General features: G+C 45.9%; 1 protein-coding gene across 1 annotated transcript in view; it reads left to right on the top strand.

Moving 5' to 3' along the window:
• Positions 1-19,355, top strand: part of LOC140404600 (scavenger receptor cysteine-rich domain-containing protein DMBT1-like) — a 243,460-nt gene that overhangs the window by 72,069 nt on the left and 152,036 nt on the right. Inside the window, exons 6-7 of the mRNA XM_072493200.1 lie at positions 6,009-6,308; positions 17,274-17,588. Coding sequence (XP_072349301.1) covers positions 6,009-6,308; positions 17,274-17,588 — 615 coding nt within the window. The remainder of the gene's footprint in view (positions 1-6,008; positions 6,309-17,273; positions 17,589-19,355) is intronic.

Here is a 19,355-nt window from a genome sequence, read left to right on the forward strand (position 1 = left end):
TACGGTTAAATGATATAGTCTAGATTTATTTGTTCTTAAGGGCAGCACGGTAGTATTGTAGATAGCACAATGGCTTCACAGCTCCAGGGTCCCAGGTTCGATTCCGGCTTGGGTCACTGTCTGTGTGGAGTCTGCACATCCTCCCCGTGTGTGTGTGGGTTTCCTCCGGGTGCTCCGGTTTCCTCCCACAGTCCAAAGATGTGCAGGGTAGGTGGATAGGCCATGATAAATTGCCCTTAGTGTCCAAAATTGCCCTTAGTGTTCGGTGGAGGTGTTGACCTTGGGTAGGGTGCTCTTTCCAAGAGCTGGTGCAGACTCAATGGGCCGAATGGCCTCCTTCTGCACTGTAAATTCAGTGATAATCTATGATTAATCTAGGACAAAGGGTCGGCACAACATCGTGGCCCGGAGGGCCTGTTCTGTGCTGTATTTTTCTGTGTTCATCTTTGTCCATGAGTATTCTAAAACTTACGGAATTGTGATCGCTATTCCCAAAGTAATCACCGACTGAAACTTCAACCACCTGGCCGGGATCATTCCCCAATACCAAGTCCAGTATGGCCCCTTCCAGATTTGGACTATTTATACACTGCTCTAAAAAATCTCTCCTGGATGCTCCTTACATATTCTGCTCCAGCTACGCCTCCAACACTACATGAGTCCCATTCAATGTTGGGGAAGATTCAATCTCCCATCACGACCACTCTATTGCTCCTACATTTCTCTATAATCTGCCGATATATTTGTGCCTCTACTTCCCGCTCCCTCTGGGAGGACTGTAGTAAAGTCCCAACAATGTTGCAGCACCCGTCCTATTTCTTAGCTCTACCCAGATTGCCTCAGTGCCTGAATCCTCCATCGTGCCCTCCTTAATCGCAGTACGAAGTCTTACAACACCAGGTTAAAGTCCAACAGGTTTGTTTCGATGTCACTAGCTTTCAGAGCGTTGCCCCTTCCTCAGGTGAATGAAGAGGTATGTTCAGCTAGTGACATCGAAACAAACCTGTTGGACTTTAATCTGGTGTTGTAAGACTTCGTATCGTGCCCACCCCAGTCCAACGCCGGCATCTCCACATCATAGCTCCTGAATCACAGCTGTGATGTCATCTCTGACCAGTAATGCAACTCCACCCCTTTTAACTCCCTGTCTATCCCTCCTGAAGCATGTATACCCTGTGATATTTAGTTGCCCTTCTTGCCCTTCCCTCAACCAAGTCTCATTAATACCAATAACATCATATTCCCAGGTACTAATTCAAGCCCTAAGTTCATCTGCCTTACCTGCTACACTTCTCGCATTGAAACACATGCACCTCAGACCCCCTGTCCCTTTGCGTTCATCATCTCTTCCCTGTCTAATCTGTCTACCCCTTAGTCACATCGAGTTTACTATCTAGTACCTTACTGGCTTTAGTTGCTGCCTCTTTACTGACCTCTAACTTCCTAATCTGGTTCCCATTCCCCTGCCACATTAGTTTAAAACCTCCCCAACAGTGTTAGCAAAAGCACCCCACATAGTAAGGGATGATATTGGCGAAATGGAGGACAAGGTTGAATCAATTTGGGTGGAAATCAGGAATAGAAAGGCTAAAAGTTCACTGATAGGAGTAGTCTATAGGCCACCAAATAGTAACAGGATGGTCGGGCAGGCAATAAGCAAAGAAATAACGGATGCATCTAGAAATGATACAGCGGTTATCATGGGAGATTTTAATCTGCATATCGATTGGTTTAACCAGGTTGGTAAAGGCAGCCTTGAGGAGGTGTTTATAGAATGTGCCCGAGATAATGTCCTGGAACAGTATGTAATAGAACCTACAAGGGAACAAGCGGTCCTAGATCTGGTCCTGTGTAATGAGGCAGGATTGATTAATGATCTCATAGTTTGGGATCCTCTTGGAAGGAGCGACCACAATATGGTGGAATTTAAAATACAGTTGGAGGATGACAAGGTAAAATCAAACACTAGTATTCTGTGCTTAAACAAAGGCGATTAGAATGGGATGAGAGAAGAACTAGTTAAGGTAGACTGGGAGCAAAGACTTCATGGTGAAGCAGTTGAGGACCAGTGGAGAACCTTCCGAGCGATCTTTGACAGTGTTCAGTAAAGGTTCATACCGACAAAAACGAAAGACGGTAGAAAGGGGAAAAATCGACCGTGGATATCAAAGGAGATGAGGGAGAGTATCAAATTGAAGGAAAACACATACAAAGTGGCAAAAATTAGTGGGAGACTAGAGGACTGGGAAGTCTTTAGGGGACAACAGAAAACTACTAAAAAAGCCATAAAGAAGAGTAAGGTAGACTATGAAAGTAAACTGGCTCAGAACATAATACAGACAGTAAAAGCTTCTAAAAATATATAAGACAAAAAAGAGTGGCTAAGGCAAATATTGGTCCTTTGGAAGATGAGAAGGGAGATTTAATAATAGGAGACGGGGAAATGGCTGAGGAGCTGAACAGATTTTTTGGGTCAGTCTTCACAGTGGAGGACACAAATAACATGCCAGTGACTGATGGAAATACGGATATAATAGGTGAGGACCTTGAGATGATTGTAATCACTAAGGAATCAGTATTGGGCAAGCTTATGGGGCTAAAGGTAGACAAGTCTCCATTCCCTGATGGGATGCATCCCAGAGTGTTAAAAGAGATGGCTAGGGATATTGTAAACGCACTAGTGACAATTTATCAAAATTCACGAGACTCTGGGGTGGTCCCAGAGGATTGGAAAGTAACAAACGTGACACCACTGTTTAAAAAAGGAGGTCGGCAGAAAGCAGGTAATTATAGGCCGGTAAGCTTAACTTCGGTTGGAGGGAAAATGCTGGAATATATCATTAAGGAGGAAATAGCGGGGCACCTGGAGGGAAATTGTCCCATTGGGCAGACGCAGCATGGGTTCACAAAGGGTAGGTCGTGTCTGACTAATTTTGGTAGAATTTTTTGAGGACGTTACCAGTGCAGTACATAACGGGGAGCCAATGGATGTGGTATATCTGGACTTCCAGAAAGGTTTTGGCAAGGTGCCACACAAAAGGTTTCTGCATAAACTAAAGATGCATGGCATTGAGGGTAAAGTGGTAGCATGGGTAGAGGATTGGTTAACTAACAGAAAGCAGAGAGTGGAGATAAATGGGTGTTTCTCTGGTTGGCAACCTGGAACTAGTGGGGTCCTTCAAGGATCAGTGTTGGGCCCGCAGTTGTTCACAATTTACGTAGACGGTTTGGAGTTGGGGACCAAGTGCAATGTGTCAACGTTTGCAGACGACACTAAGATGAGTGGGAAAGCAAAACGTGCAGAGGATACCGGAAGCCTGCAGAAGGATTTGGATAGGTAAGGTGAATGGGCTAGGATCTGGCAGATGGAATTCAATGTTGCCAAGTGTGAGGCTATCCATTTTGGGAGGAAGAACAGCAGAATGGAGTATTATTTAAACGGTAAGAGTTAAAACATGCTGCTGTGCAGAGGGACCTGTGTGTGCTGGTGCACGAGTCGCAAAATGTTGGTGTGCAGGTGCAACAGGTGATTAAGAAGGCTAATCGAGTTTTGTCTTTCATTGCTAGAGAGATGGAGTTGAAGACTAGGGAGGTTATGCTGCAATTGTATAGGGTGTTGGTGAGGCCGCATCTGGAGTATTGTGTTCAGTTTTGGTCTCCTTACCTGAGAAAGGACACATTGGCACTGGAGGGAGTGCAGAGGAGATTCACTAGGTTGATCCCAGAGTTGAGGGGATTAGATTATGACGAGAGGTTGAGTAGACTGGGACTGTACTCCTTGGAGTTTTGAAGGATGCGGGGGGGATCTTATTGAAACATATAAAACTATGAAGGTAATAGATAGGATACAAGCGGGCAAGTTGTTTCCATTGGTCGTGGAAAGCAGAACTAGGGGGAATAGCCTCAAAATAATGGGAGGTAGATTTAGGACCGAGTGTAGGAGGAACTTCTTCATCCAAAAAGGGTTGTGAATCTCTGGAATTCCTTGCCCAGTTGAGCAGTTGAGGCTCCTTCTTTAAACGTTTTTAAGAAAAAGATAGATACCTTTCTAAAGAATAAAGGGATTCGGGAATATTGTGTACGCGCCGGAGAGTGGAGCTGAGTCCACAAAGATCAGCCATGATCTCATTAAATGGCGGAGCAGGCTCGAGGGGCCAGATGGCCTACTCCTGTTCCTAGTTCTTATGTTCTTAAGTAATTATGTTTAATAAGTTTATCAGTGCTTAATTTGTTAAATTTAGTGTAGATTCCCAACCAGCCAATCAGGTCACACCTTTTCTGTGAAGTAACTTAAGTCCCCCCCCCCCCCCCACACACACACACACACACACACACACGCACACTGACACACACACAATTTGAAAAGGTAATGAAATGTAAAAATTGAGAAAAATCACTTACCTTCCGAGGGTCTCAGGTGCTCTCTGGTTCTCTCCCTGCAAGTTAAATGTTACAGGCCAGGAGAAAGAGAGAGAAGAAAACATTAGGGGAAAAGTACCTTCTCCCACTCTGCACCGAATTACCTCACTGCACCAAATTACCAAGTATTAAATTCCCACTCTGGATATGTCTCACTCCGGCTGTGTCTCCTTGACTTGCGCAAAGGTACCGGCCAGGCATGTTCATTGAGTGATCAGAGAGATTGCCAAATCTATCCACATTCGCTCAGGGAGATTTTGGAGGTGAGGCCAATTAGCAATAGTGACCTGAACTCCAATATTGTTAAGAGGAGCTTGTTTGAGCTCAGTGCAAGAATGTTTTGAGCCCCAAAAAGGTGGTCATGAAATAATCACCCCATATCTTTCAAATAAAAAAATCCGAAGCACTATTTATTTGGCAGCTTACCCCGCTGCTGCTGTTTTATTCCAGTTCCTGCCCCTGATTGAAAGGCATTGCTCGTCATCTTAAATTACACAAAGCCTCATCGTGTATTTTGTGAAGATTTAGTTTGGCCCAAATCCACGTTGGCTTACTTGGAGCTCATGGAAGAATGTTACTTTAAAATACTTCATAATAGCTTCCAACATTTTCCCCACCACATAAGACCATCATGTCTCAGAGTGGCTAATCTTTAAGAGTCTGCTCCGCCTTTCGATCCTGAGTGATATCTTTCTCAGCCCCATAACCACTAGTTCCCAATATTAATGAATAACCTATCTATCGCTGTATTAAAGGCACTCAGTGACTTGGCCTCCGTAGCCTTTGCGGCAAAGAGTTCCAGCGATTCACCACCCTCTGTCTGAAGAAATATCCTCCTCATCTTAGTTGTAAAGGAGTGTCCCTTCAGTATAAGGCGGTGTCCTCGTGTTCCTGTCTCTCCTATCAGTTGAAGCATCTTCTCCACGTTAGCCGATCCAGCTATCTCAGTATTATTTACGTGGCAATGAGAAAGCCCCTCAACCTCCTAAATTCGTGACCCAGAGACATAGAAATCCTACGGGGCAGAAATAGTTCGTTCGCCCCATTGAGTCTGCACCAGCCTAGGCCCACAGCTCCACCCTATCCAGGTAACCCAATAACCCCAGCTAACCTTTTGACACTTAGGGGCCAATTCACCTAACGTACCTATCTTTGGACTGTGGGAAGCCCACGCAGAAAGGGGAGAAGGTGCAAACTCCACACAGTCACCGGAGGCCGCAATTAATCCTGGTCCCTGACCATGTGATGGAGCAGTTCTAACCACTGTGCCACCGTGATGCCCTCAGCTTCTACTCATATGATAAGCTATTGATTCGCGATGTGCATCTTGTGAGCACATGTGTGTGCCACCGGGCCTGTAGTTTGGCGCTTTCAGTCTCCCTCCCGTACGAAAAGATTCACGTGGTATCTGAACGAAATTTGGCAATTGATTTGCTCGCCTGAATAATACTTTGAAGAATGAGAGTTTTTATACGGTCGAACTGATTGTCTAACTATTGCAATTGAGCATCGTGAATGGAGGTTTACAGAGAGGAATATTTCTGCAGTTTTCGAATTGGAGTAACAATACAATGTCGTGTTCATTTCAGATGTATTGGAGCGACCCACCATCTCTCAGGATCCTGATATTCTGGTACACGTGGCAGGAGGTTCTATCAGGTTCACCTGCACAACTCCGAATGATTACGTGGAGGGTCGATTCAAATTGATGAAAGACTCAAATGCCACTAAAGTAAAGGTGCTCAGTCCCAGCGAGATTGCTGTAACTTTTACTCTCAGCAATCTAAGCGCCAATAGCGGAGGAAATTACAGCTGCCTCTATGAAAGGGATGTGTCCGGGGTGTGGATTTCTTTCACAGCTAGCGAGGCTGTGCAAATCCGTGTGATATGTAAGTGGCCCTGTAGTTTGTACTTGCTGAGACTTTGAGAAGGTGTGATGAAGTTCGTGTATCTTGAAGATGAGCGAAATCAATGCAGGGCATAAGGAATGAATGGATTTCGGTGCCCATAATGCCTCATTGCTTCAGGGCAGTGACCAAGCCAGCAGATTGCTGTCCATCCTCGGTTAACTTTGGACGGAATGGCTTGACGGAAGGGCCTGTTTCCATGCTGTAAACTTCTATGATTCTATGACTCAGTCATTGTCGAGCACAGTTAATGGTGAAGCCTGTTGTAGTGTGTTTGGAGACATCTGTCTGCCAGGGCCAGGTAAAAGCAGTAGATTTCCTTCCCTGAATTTGAGGACATGCCGTGGGATTGGTGATTAGCACCACCCTGGTTAATACACTGGGAACCCAGGTTCGAATTTCACCATGGCTGCTGCAATTTGAATTGAATATACCTCGATGATTAAAGGTCTAACGATGACAGCGAGACGATCATCGATTCACGTGCACAATCTATCTGCTTCACCAATATCCTGAAAGGAAGGAAATTGGCCTTCATTTCCTGGTCTGTCCTACATCTGTCTCTGGACTCATACAGTAATATGTTAGGACTCATAACCTGCCCCCTTCAAGGGACAATTAGGGATGGGAAATGATTTTTTGTCCAGCCGGCGATTCCCATGTCACATGGAAGGCGTTAAAAAAAATTGGTATGCAATTAATGACCGTCGATTTCTGTTACATGTCACCATCAATTAGAGCAAGTGTTAGAACAAAGAACAAAAAAAAGTACAGCACAGGAACAGGCCCTTCGGCCATCCAAGCCTGTGCCGACCATACTGCCCGTCTAAACTAAGACCTTCCACACTTCCTGGGTCCGTATCCCTCTATTCCCATTCTATTCATGTATTTGTCAAGATGCCCCTCAAATGTCACTATCGTCCTCCGCCGGCAGCGAGTTCCAGGCACCCACTGCCCTCTGTGCAAAAAGACGTGCCTCGAACATCTCCTCTAAACCTTGCTCCTCGCCCCTTAAACCTATGCCCCCGAGTAATTGACCCCTCTACCCTGCGCAAAGGTCTCTGACTATCCACTCTGTCTATGCCCCTCATAATTGTGTATACCTCTATCAGGTCGCCCCTCAACCTCCGTCGTTCCAGTGAGAACAAACCGAGTTTATTCAATCGCTCCTCATAGCTAATGCCCTCCATACCAGGCAACATCCTGGTAAATCTCTTCTGCACCCTCTCTAAAGCCTTCACATCCTTCTGGTACTGGCGACCAGAATTGAACACTATACTCCAAGTGTGGCCTAACTAAGATTCTATACAGCTGCAACATAACCATAACACCATAACACCATAAGACATAGGAGCGGAAGTAAGGCTATTCGGCCCATCGAGTCCACTCCACCATTCAATCATGGCTGATTTCTACTCCATTTACCCGCACTCTCCTGAATTCCTCGAGAAATGAAAAATGTATCACCTTCTGTCTTAAAGGCACCCAACGTCCCGGCCTCCACCGCCCTCTGTGGCATTGGATTCCACAGACCCACCACTCTTTGGCTGAAGAAATTTCTCCTCATCTCTGTTCTAAAGTGACTCCCTTTTATTCTAAGGCTGTGCTCCCGGGTCCTAGTCTCCCCTGCAATTGGAAACAACTTCCCTCCGTCCACCCTATCTAAGTCATTCATTATCTTGTAAGTTTCTGTTAGATCTCCCCTAAAGCTCCTAAACTCCAATGAATATAATCCCAGGATCCTCAGTCGTTCATCGTATGTTAGGCCTACCATTCCTGGGATCATCCGTGTGAATCTCCGCTGGACCCGCTCCAGTGCCAGTATGTCCTTCCTGAGGTGTGGGGCCCAAAATTCCTCACAGTATTCTAAATGGGGCCTAACTAATGCTTTATAAAGCTTCAGAAGTACATCCCTGCTTTTATATTCCAAGCCTCTTGAGATGAATGACAACATTGCATTTGCTTTCTTAATTACGGACTCAGCCTGCAAGTTTACCTTTAGAGAATCCTGGACTAGGACTCCCAAGTCCCTTTGCACTTCAGCATTATGAATTTTGACACCGTTTAGAAAATAGTCCATGTCTCCATTCTATTTTCCAAAATGCAAGACCTCGCACTTGCCCACGTTGAATTTAATCAGCAATTTCTTGGACCACTCTCCTAAACTGTCTAAATCTTTCTGCAGCCTCCCCACATCCTCCATACTACCTGCCCCTCCACCTATCTTTGTAACATCGTCAAACGTAGCCAGAATGCCCCCAGTACCGTCATCTAGATCGTTAATATACAAAGAGAACAGCTGTGGCCCCAACACTAAACCCTACGGGGCACCACTAGTCACCGGTTGCCATTCCGAAAAAGAACCTTTTATCCCAACTCTCTGCCTTCTGCCTGACAGCCAATCGTCAATCCATGTTAGTAACTTGCCTCGAATACCATGGGCCCTTATTTTACCCAGCAGTCTCCCGTGAGGCACCTTATCAAAGGCCTTTTAGGAAGTCAAGATAGATAACATCCATTGGCTCTCCTTGGGCTAACCTATTTGTTATCTCTGCAAAGAACTCTAACAGGTTTGTCAGGCACGACCTCCCCTTACTAAATCCATGCTTAATTGTCCTAATCCGACCCTGCACTTCCAAGAATTTAGAAATCTCATCCTTAACAATGGATTCTAGAATCTTGCCAACAACCGAGGTTAGGCTAATGGGCCAATAATTTTCCATCTTTTTCTTTGTTCCCTTCTTGAACAGGGCGGTTACAACAGCGATTTTCCAATCCTCTGGGGCTTTCCCTGACTCCAGCGACTTTTGAAAGATCATAACTAACGCCTCCACTATTTCTTCAGCTACCTCCTTTAGAACTCTAGGATGTAGCCCATCTGGGCCCGGAGATTTATCAATTTTTTGAGCTCTCAGTTTCTCTAGCACTTTCTCCTTTGTGATGGCTACCATATTCAACTCTTCCCCCTGACTCTCCGGAATTGTTGGGATATTACTCATATCTTCTACTGTGAAGACTGACTCAAAGTACTTATTTAGTTCCTCAGCTATTTCCTTGTCTCCAATCACAAAATTACCAGTGTCATTTTGGAGCGGCCCAATCTCAACTTTTGCCTCCCGTTTGTTTTTAATGCATTTGAAGAAACTTTTACTATCATTCCTAATGTTACTGGCTAGCCTACCTTCATATTTGATCCTATCTTTCCTTATTTCTCTCTTTGGTATCCTTTGTTGGTTTTTGTAGCCTTCCCAATCTTCTGGCTTCCCACTACTCTTTGCCACATTATAAGCTTTCTGTTTTGCTTTCATGCATTCCCTAACTTCCTTTGTCAGCCATGGCTGCCTAATCCCCCCTCTGATAACCTTTCTTTTCTTTGGGTTGAACCTCTGTGCTGTGTCCTCAATTACTCCCAGAAACTCCTGCCATTGCTGTTCTACTGTCTTTCCCACTAGGCTCTTCTCCCAGTCGATTTTCGTCAGTTCCTCCCTCATGCCCCTGTAGTTACCTTTATTTAACTGTAACACATTTACGTCTGATTCTACCTTCTTTCTTTCAAATTGGAGGTTGAATTCTACCATATTATGATCACTGCCTCCTAAGTGCTCCCTTCATTTAAGATCTTTAATTAAGTCTGGCTCATTACATAACATTAAGTCCAGAATGGCCTGTTCCCTCGTGGTCTCCATCACAAGCTGTCCGAAAAAGCCCTCCTGTAAACATTCAATGAATTCCCTTTCCTTGGGACCACTGGCAGCATTATTTACCCAGTCCACCAGCAAATTGAAGTCCCCCATAATCACTGTGATCTTGCCTTTCTGACGTGCACTTTCTATTTCGTGGTGCATTTTGTGCCCTCGGTCTTGACCACTGTTAGGAGGCCTGTACATAACTCCCATTATGTTTTTTTTGCCCTTGTGGTTCCTCAACTCTACCCACACAGACTCCACATCATCTGACCCTATGTCGTTTAGTGCTATTGATTTAGTTTCATTCCTAATTAACAAGGCAACCCCGCCCCCTCTGCCCACCTCTCTGTCTTTTCGATAGGTTGTGAATCCCTGGATGTTTAAATGCCAGTCCTGAACCCCCTGCAACCATGTCTCTGTGATGCCTACCACATCATATCTGCCAGTCACAATCTGGGCCACAAGCTCATCTACCTTGTTCCGTACACTGCGCGCATTTAAATATAGCACCTTTAATTCTCTATTGACCGTCCCTTTTTGTTTTCTTAGTAAGACCATAAGACCATAAGACATAGGAGTGGAAGTAAGGCCATTTGGCCCATCGAGTCCACTCCACCAATCAATCATGGCTGATTTCAACTCCATTTATCCGCTCTCTCTCCATAGCCCTTAATTCCTCGATAAATCAAGAATTTATCAACTTCTGTCTTAAAGAAACTCAACGTCCCGGCCTCCGCCGCCCTCTGTGGCAATGAATTCCACAGACCCACCACTCTCTGGCTGAAGAAATTTCTCCTCATCTCTGTTCTAAAGTGACTCCCTTTTATTCGAAGGCTGTGCCCCCGGGTCCTACTCTCCCCTGCTAATGGAAACAACTTCCCTACATCCACCCTTTCTAAGCCATTCATTATCTTAAGTGTGGTGGACCTTGGTTTACTGAGCCTTTCCATACACTGTGTCATATAGTTGGATGGGGACTATCGTAACCTCTCCTGAGTTTTGTCTTTTCGTGCTTTTCTGTATTCCTAAGCAGCTACGCTTCCCACTGATTACTTCACCTCTTGGTTCTCTGACTTTCCCTCCCCCCCCCACCCCCCCAATCTTTAGTTTAATGTCCGATTGACCACCCTATTTACTCTTTTCGCATGAACACTGCTCCCAGCTCGGTTCAGGTGGAGACCATCCCAACGGTATAGGTCCCTCCTGTCCCAAAACTGATGCCAGTGTCACATGAAAATGAACCCCTCTTTCCCACACAACTCTTGTTACGTGTTAACGTCCCTTATTCTTGCCTCCCTATGCCAATTTGCACGTGGCTCGGGCAGTAATCCGGACATTATGACCGTTGAGGACCGGTTTTTCAATTTGAATCCTAGCTCTTTATAATCTCTAAACAGGTCCTCTTTCTTAGACTTGCCTATGTTGTTGGCACCGACATGGACCACAACAACTGGATCCTCCCCCTCCCTCTCCAGTATCCTTTGAAGCCGGTCAGAGATGCCCCGCACCCTAGCACCGGGCAGGCAACATACCATGCGGGACGCTTTATCCTGCTCACAAAGGATACTATCTATCCCCCTAATAATAGAATCCCCTACAACTACAACTTGCCTATTTACTCCCTCCCATTGAATGGCCTGCTGAACCATGGTGCCTTGGTCAGCTGACTCATCCTTCCTGCAGCCCTGTTCGCCATCCACACAGAGAGCAAGTGCCTCATACCTGTTGGACAGAGTCAAGGGCTGAGGCTCCTGAGTTCCTGACTGCTGGTTCCCTTTACCTGCCTGACTTGCATTCACACCCTGCTGTCCCTGGCCACTGGCAGGATTTAAACTACTTACTCTGACAGGTGTGACTGCCTCTTGAAACACAGTGTCCAGGTAAGTCTCCCCCTCCCGGATGTGCCTCAGTGTTTGAAGCTCAGACTCCAGCTCATCATCTCTGAGCCGGAGCTCTTCGAGCAGCCAACACTTACTGCAGCTGTGGTCGCTGCAGCTCGCAATGGGATCTGCCAGCTCCCACATCAAGCAGCTCAAGCACATCACCTGACCAGCCATCACTAATTAATTAATTAGTTTAAATTATGTTTATGAGTTTAGCTGTGTTTTTTTAAATTATGGACAGATTTGCTATCAACCAATCAGATCACAGCTTCCCTCTGACGTCACTTTTGGGGAAAACTGGAAAACAGCAAGTTACCGTTAGGTTTTTATACTCGCAGAGACTGCTCCTCCTCCGAACGGCTCCCGAAATTAGGCCCGAAGACAGAGAGAGAACAAAACAGTGGGGAAAAAGCACCTTCTCCCACTCTTCACCGAGTTACCTCACTGAACCAAATTACCAAATTCTCACTCGGTCTGTGTCTCTCTCACTCAGGCTGTGTCTCCTTGACCTGCGCAACGCTGACTAATGTGCGCTTTCTGTCTGTCTTTTATACAGACTTTAGGATGACTCACACTAAAACCTCAAAGAGAAGAAAACAATGTATACCTTTGTGCCCCTTAACAGGCCTCAGGTGACTGCCAGATAACTGCCTCTAAACAATTAAGGTGGGGGCAGCTTCAGCCAATAAGACACTGATCTACACTGCACTTTTAACTGAAAAACAGCAGAATTAGATGAACCACTTACCTTTCCTGGTTACCTCACTGCACCAAACTACCAAATTCTCACTGTACCTGTCTCACTCACTCAGGCTGTGTCTCCTTGACCTGCGCAATGACTTACCAATTCTTATACTCAACGCCCCAGCGAATGAAGGCAAGCATGCCGTATGCCTTTTTGACTACCTTCTCCACCCGTGTTGCCCCTTCCAGTGACCTGCGGACCTGTGCACCTAGATCTCTCTGACTTCCAATACACTTGAGGTTCTGCCATTCACTGTATATTCCCTACCTGAATTAGACCTTCCAAAATGCATTACCTCACATTTGCCCGGATTAAACTCCATCTGCCATTTCTCCGCCCAAGCCTCCAAATTATGTAAATCCTGCTGTATCCTCTGACAGTCCTCAACGCTATCCGCAATTCCACCGACCGTTGTGTCGTCTGCAAACCTACTCGTCGGACCAGTTGCATTTTCCTCCAAATCATTTATATATACTACGAACAGCAAAGCTCTCAGTCCTGATCCCTGCGAAACACCACGAATCACAGCCCTACAATTAGCGAAGCACCCTTCTATTACAACTCTCCGCCTTCTATGACCTAGCCAGTTCTGTATCAACCTTGCCAGCTCACCCCTGATGCCGTGTGACTTCAGCTTTTGTACCAGTCTACCATGAGGGACCTTGTCATTCGCAGAATAAAGAATATTTCTGCCCCAAAGCAACAAAACATGTATAATGAGAATAGAGACAGGCATCTGGCAAAACCAAGCAGAATGAAAATGTAGGAATGAGTTCGAGTTCTGAAGCTTCTGAAGGGGACGTCACTCGGGGGCCCACGTAGCTCACACTGTTGTCTCATAGCGCCAGGCACGCGGGTACAATTCCGACATTGGGTGACTGTTTCCAGTTTTGCACTTGCAGGTTTCCTCCCACAGTCCAAAGATCTGCATCTTAGGTGGATTGTACAAACTAAAATTGCCCATTACTGCCCAAAGATGTTCAGATTATGTGCATGGGTCATATTATAATTGCGGATCAGTGTCCAAAGATGTCCAGGCAATGCCGAAAGTCCATGGAAACCTGCCCCTTAGTGTCCGTAGGTGAGGTTGACTTATGTGGATTGAACGTAGGAGTGGGCCAATTCTTTCGGAGGTACGGTGCAATCGCCCAGCGCTGGATGGCCTCCTTCTGCAGAGTAAGGAAGCTATACGTTATGAGCAATGCGAAACAAATATCATGTGTTGGGGAAGGGAAGTATTATGCATGGAGAATGCACTCTGTTTGGTGCATAATACAAATCAGAGAGTCATTTAGGTTTACAGCAGGCAAACATGCCCTTCGGCCCAACTTGTCCATGCCGCTCATGTTTTACCACTAAGCTAATCCGAATTGCCCGCATTAGACCAATATCGCTCGATATCCATCTTACCCATGTAACTGTCTAAATGCTGTTTAAAAGATAAAATTGTACCCGCCTCTACTACTGCCTCTGGCAGCTCATACCAGATGCTCACCACCCTCTGTGTGAAACAATTGCTCCTGTGGACCCATTTGTATCTCTTCAATCTCACCTTAAACCAATGCCCTCTAGTTTAAGATGCCCCTCCCTTCAGGTAAATATGCTGTCTTCCTGCCTTATCTATGCCCCTCATTATTTTATAGACCTCTGTAAGATCACGCCTAAGCCTCCGACGCTCCAAGGAAAAAAGCTCCAGTCTATCCAGCCTCTACTTATAACTCACACCATCAATTCTCTTTTGCATCCGAGTAAATATTTCCAGCACTATTTCTAGTTTTATAATATCCTTTCTATAAGAGGGGGACCAGAACTGTACACAGTATTCCAAGTGTGGCAATGTCTTGTGCAATTTCAGCAACATTTCTCAACCCCCGTATTCTGACGAATGAAACCAAGCATGCCGAATGTCTTCTTCACCACCCTGTCCACCTGTGACCCCACATGAAGGAACTATGAATCTGAACTCCTCGATCTCTTTGTTCTAGAACTCTCCCCAACTTCCTACCCTTAACTGAGTAGGTTCTTCTCCTCTTCGATCGACCAGAATGCATCACCTCACATTGATCAAAATCTAACTTCATCTGCCGTTCATCAGCACACTGGATTGGATTGGATTTATTTATTATCACGTGCACCGAGGTACACTGAAAAGTATTTTTCTGCGAGCAGCTCAACAGATCATTAAATGCATGGGAAGAAAAGGGAATAAAAGAAAATACATAATAGGGCAACACAACATATACAATATCACAACATAAGCACTGGCATCGGATGAACCATACAGGGTGTAGTGTTAAAGAGGTCAGTCCATAAGAGGGTCATTTAAGAGTCTGGTGACAGTGGGAAAGAAGCTGTTTTCGAGTCAGTTCACTGGCCAAATGATCAAGATCCAGTTGCAATCCAAGATATCCTTCTTCACTGTCAACTATGCCACCAAGATTGTTGACATCTGCAAACTTACCAACCATGCTTCCTAAACTCTCATCAAAATCATTAATATAAATCACAAACAACAGTGGACACAACACTGATCCCTGAGACACACCACTGACCACAGGCCTCCAGTTTGAAAAACCAACCTCTACAACCACTCTTTGTCGTCTGTTGTCAAGCCAATTTTGTATCCAATTGGCTACATCACCCTGGAACCCGTGAGATTTGCATTTATGCACACTACCTTGTCAACGCCCTTGCAGAAGTCAATGTAGACAACCTCGACTGCACTGCATTCATCTACACTCTTGATTACCCCATCAAAAGAACTTAATCAAGTTAGGCAGGCATGATTTTCCACTCACAAAGCCATTCTGACTGTCCCTCATCAGTATTTGTTTCTCTAAATGCCTGTAGATCCTGTCTCGCAGAATACCTTCAAACAACATATCCACCACAGACGTTAGGCTCACCGGTCTGTAGTGCCCAGGTTTTTCCTTGCGGCCCTTCTTCAACAAAGGCTCACCATTTTCTCCCCTTCAATCATCAGGAACCTCACCTGTGGCTGTCGAAGATTCAAATATCTCTGCCAGGGGACCGGCAATTTTCTCCCTCGCCTCCCACAACTTCCTGGGTTTAATTTCATCAACTCCCTGGGATTCAAGGCACCTTAATACTTCCACCATCCGCTTCTCTGTAATATGCACACTCCTCAACACATCACTATTTATTTCCCTAAGTTCTGTAACATCCATGCATTTCTCAAGTCAGTACCGATGAGAAATATCAATTTAGGAACTCACCCATCTGTGGAACCGCATCCAAAAGACGTCCTGCTCTCTCCCTCGTTACTCGTTTGCCACGTATGTAGCTGTAGAAGCTCATTGGATTCTCCATTGTAGTTTCTGCCAAATCAATCTTATTTCCCTTTTCTGCCCTCCTGATTTCTCTCTTAACTCTACTCCCACATTGTCTGTACTCTTCAAGGGATCCAGATAACTGTGCATGTCATGTGCCTCGTTCTTCATTTTGACCAGGACCTCAATATCCCGAGTCAGCCGAGGTTCCCTACGTCTTGACTTGCCCTTCAGGCTAAGACGAATGTGCTTCCCCTCAGCCCTGGTTAACAGTTGTGCAACCGTCCCACATACCAGCCTTCAAACAGACTCCCCAGATCAACTTTTGAATGTTCCTGCCTGAAACATCAAAATTGGCCTTGCCCCAATTTAGAATTTTATCTTTTGGGCCAGACCTAATATTCTCCAGTGTCCAACGTTGTGCAGGTTAGGTGGATTGGCCTTGCTGAAATTGACCATTGGGGCCCAAAGGTAATAAGGCCAGGTGGAGTGGCCATGCTGAACTTCATTCTTAGAGTCCAAAGCTGGGCAGGTTCGGTGAAATAAATGTTGGATGTGTGTTGAGGGATGTGCAGGTTAGGTGGATGGACAATGATAAATTGCCCTTTTGCGTTCAAAAATGTGGCGGCTTGGTGGATTCGCCATGATAAATCTGCACCTTCTTGTCCAAAGATGTACATGTTTGATGGATTGAACATGATAAATTGTCCTTGTGTGCCCCCAAATTTGCAGCATAACAATGTTTTTTAGTGAAGTAAATATGCCTTCCTCACCTGCTCTAGCCCCTCGTGTGAGGCCAGACCCCCAGCAATATGACTGACTGTTCGTGCTCTCCGCCGTGACCTTGCCCAATTAAAGGGGACTTGGGAATGGTCAATAAATGCTGGCGCAGCCAGTGACCCCCACAGCCCCATGAAGGAGCGAAGATAAATATCTGGCTTGTAATTTCTGCAGATCAGATACTCGGAGTCCTGCGGTGATCAGCTCAATTCCTGTGTCCTCTGCACCTGACCATCAGCAACAATGCACAATTCAGGAACACTCTCCAGTTACCTGGATGAGTGCCGATCCAACAATACACAACAAGCTTAACACCACCCAGGCCCAAGCAGCACTGTTTCGTTTCCACATCCATCCAAATCCCTCCACCACCGTCCCACAGTAGCAGCCGTGTGTACTGTCTACAAGATGCATTTCTGCGACTCGCCATGGCTCCTCCGGCAGCACCTCCCAAACCCACCATCACGCTAACCCGGTAGCAAAAGGGTAGCAGATACATGAGACCATCAACATCTGGAGATTGGGAGATTGAGGCAGGAGTAAGAATTATTTTTTTATTTCAGGGCCGCGGGTGAGGCTGGTGAATGCCACCCATCGCTGCTCCGGCAGAGTGGAGGTTTACTACAACGGAGAATGGGGGACGGTCTGCGATGACAGCTGGGACACACTGGACGCCAGAGTGGTCTGCAGGCAGCTTGGCTGCGGCGCAGCTCTGTCGGCGCCCGGCAGCGCAGCCTTCGGACAAGGCACCGGGAAGATCTGGATGGATGATACGGCCTGCGGGGGGACAGAGCGCGCTCTCTGGACTTGCTCATTCTCAGGGTGGGGCAGGGAAAACTGCGGCCACCAGGAAGATGCGGGCGTGATCTGCAACCCAGGTAATGTGATATCCGGCCATTCGAAAGGCGGACTTCGCAGTTGGGAGACTATCGTTTAGGTTTACAGCGCTCCAGTTTTAAAGGCAAGAGTTTAAAAGTGGGAATCACCCGGTCAAATTTAAGCGGTGGTGAAGACTCTGTTTATTGTCTGACTTTTATACCTTAACTCAAAGAGCGCGTGCGGGTCACAAGGACGTTTCCATGGACATTCTAATCACTGGAAATTCCTACTGACATTCTCATACCGATAGTACCAACAGAGAAATAGATAGATTAGAGATTGTCACAAATATGTTTAGGATTCGTATGGCGTCTGCAGGAGAACATTGCTCATTTCAAGTTGACCAGATCATGTAATCAAGAAGTTATTCCGGATATGGTACTCGGGACGGAAAAATGGCAAGCAGGGTTTGTTCCATTGGGACCATATCTGGGTAATCCTCTGTGTCTCTGTTGTTGGAGACGCTTGCAAACGCATCAACAGATTATCACGGTTAGGCTAATTGGCCTATAATTTTCCATCTTTTTCCTTGTTCCCTTCTTGAACAGGGCGGTTGCAACAGCGATTTTCCAATCCTCTGGGGCTTTCCCTGACTCCAGTGACTTTTGAAAGATCATAACTGACGCCACCACTATTTCTTCAGCTACCTCCTTTAGAACTCTAGGATGTAGCCCATCTGGGCTCGGAGATTTATCAATCTTTTGACCTCTTAATTTCTCTAGCACTTTCTCCCTTGTCATGGCTACCATATTCAACTCTGCCCCCTGACTGTCCGGAATTGTTGGTATATTACTCATGTCTTCTACTGTGAAGACTGACTGAAAGTACTTACTTAGTTATAGAACATAGAACATAGAACATAGAACAATGCAGCGCAGTACAGGCCCTTCGGCCCACGATGTTGCACCGAAACAAAAGCCATCTAACCTACACTATACCATTATCATCCATATGTTTATCCAATAAACTTTTAAATGCCCTTAATGTTGGCGAGTTCACTATTGTAGCAGGTAGGGCATTCCACGGCCTCACTTCTCTTTGCGTAAAGAACCTACCCCTGACCTCTGTCCTATATCTATTACCCCTCAGTTTAAGGCTATGTCCCCTCGTGCTAGCCATTTCCATCCGCGGGAGAAGGCTCTCACTGTCCACCCTATCTAACCCTCTGATCATTTTGTATGCCTCTATTAAGTCTCCTCTTAACCTTCTTCTCTCTAACGAAAACAACCTCAAGTCCATCAGCCTTTCCTCATAAGATTTTCCCTCCATACCAGGCAACATCCTGGTAAATCTCCTCTGCACCCGTTCCAAAGCCTCCACGTCCTTCCTATAATGCGGTGACCAGAACTGTACGCAATACTCCAAATGCGGCCGTACCAGAGTTCTGTACAGCTGCAACATGACCTCCTGACTCCGGAACTCAATCCCTCTACCAATAAAGGCCAACACTCCATAGGCCTTCTTCACCACCCTATCAACCTGGGTGGCAACTTTCAGGGATCTATGTACATGGACACCTAGATCCCTCTGCTCATCCACACTTTCAAGAACTTTTCCATTAGCCACATATTCCACATTCCTGTTTTTCCTTCCAAAGTGAATCACCTCACACTTCTCTACATTAAACTCCATTTGCCACCTCTCAGCCCAGCACTGCAGCATATCTATATCCCTCTGTAACCTGCTACTTCCTTCCACACTATCGACAACACCACCGACTTTAGTATCGTCTGCAAATTTACTCACCCACCCTTCTGCGCCTTCCT

This window comes from Scyliorhinus torazame, chromosome 31 (genome assembly GCF_047496885.1).
Source record: "Scyliorhinus torazame isolate Kashiwa2021f chromosome 31, sScyTor2.1, whole genome shotgun sequence".
In the NCBI taxonomy this organism is placed as follows: domain Eukaryota; kingdom Metazoa; phylum Chordata; class Chondrichthyes; order Carcharhiniformes; family Scyliorhinidae; genus Scyliorhinus; species Scyliorhinus torazame.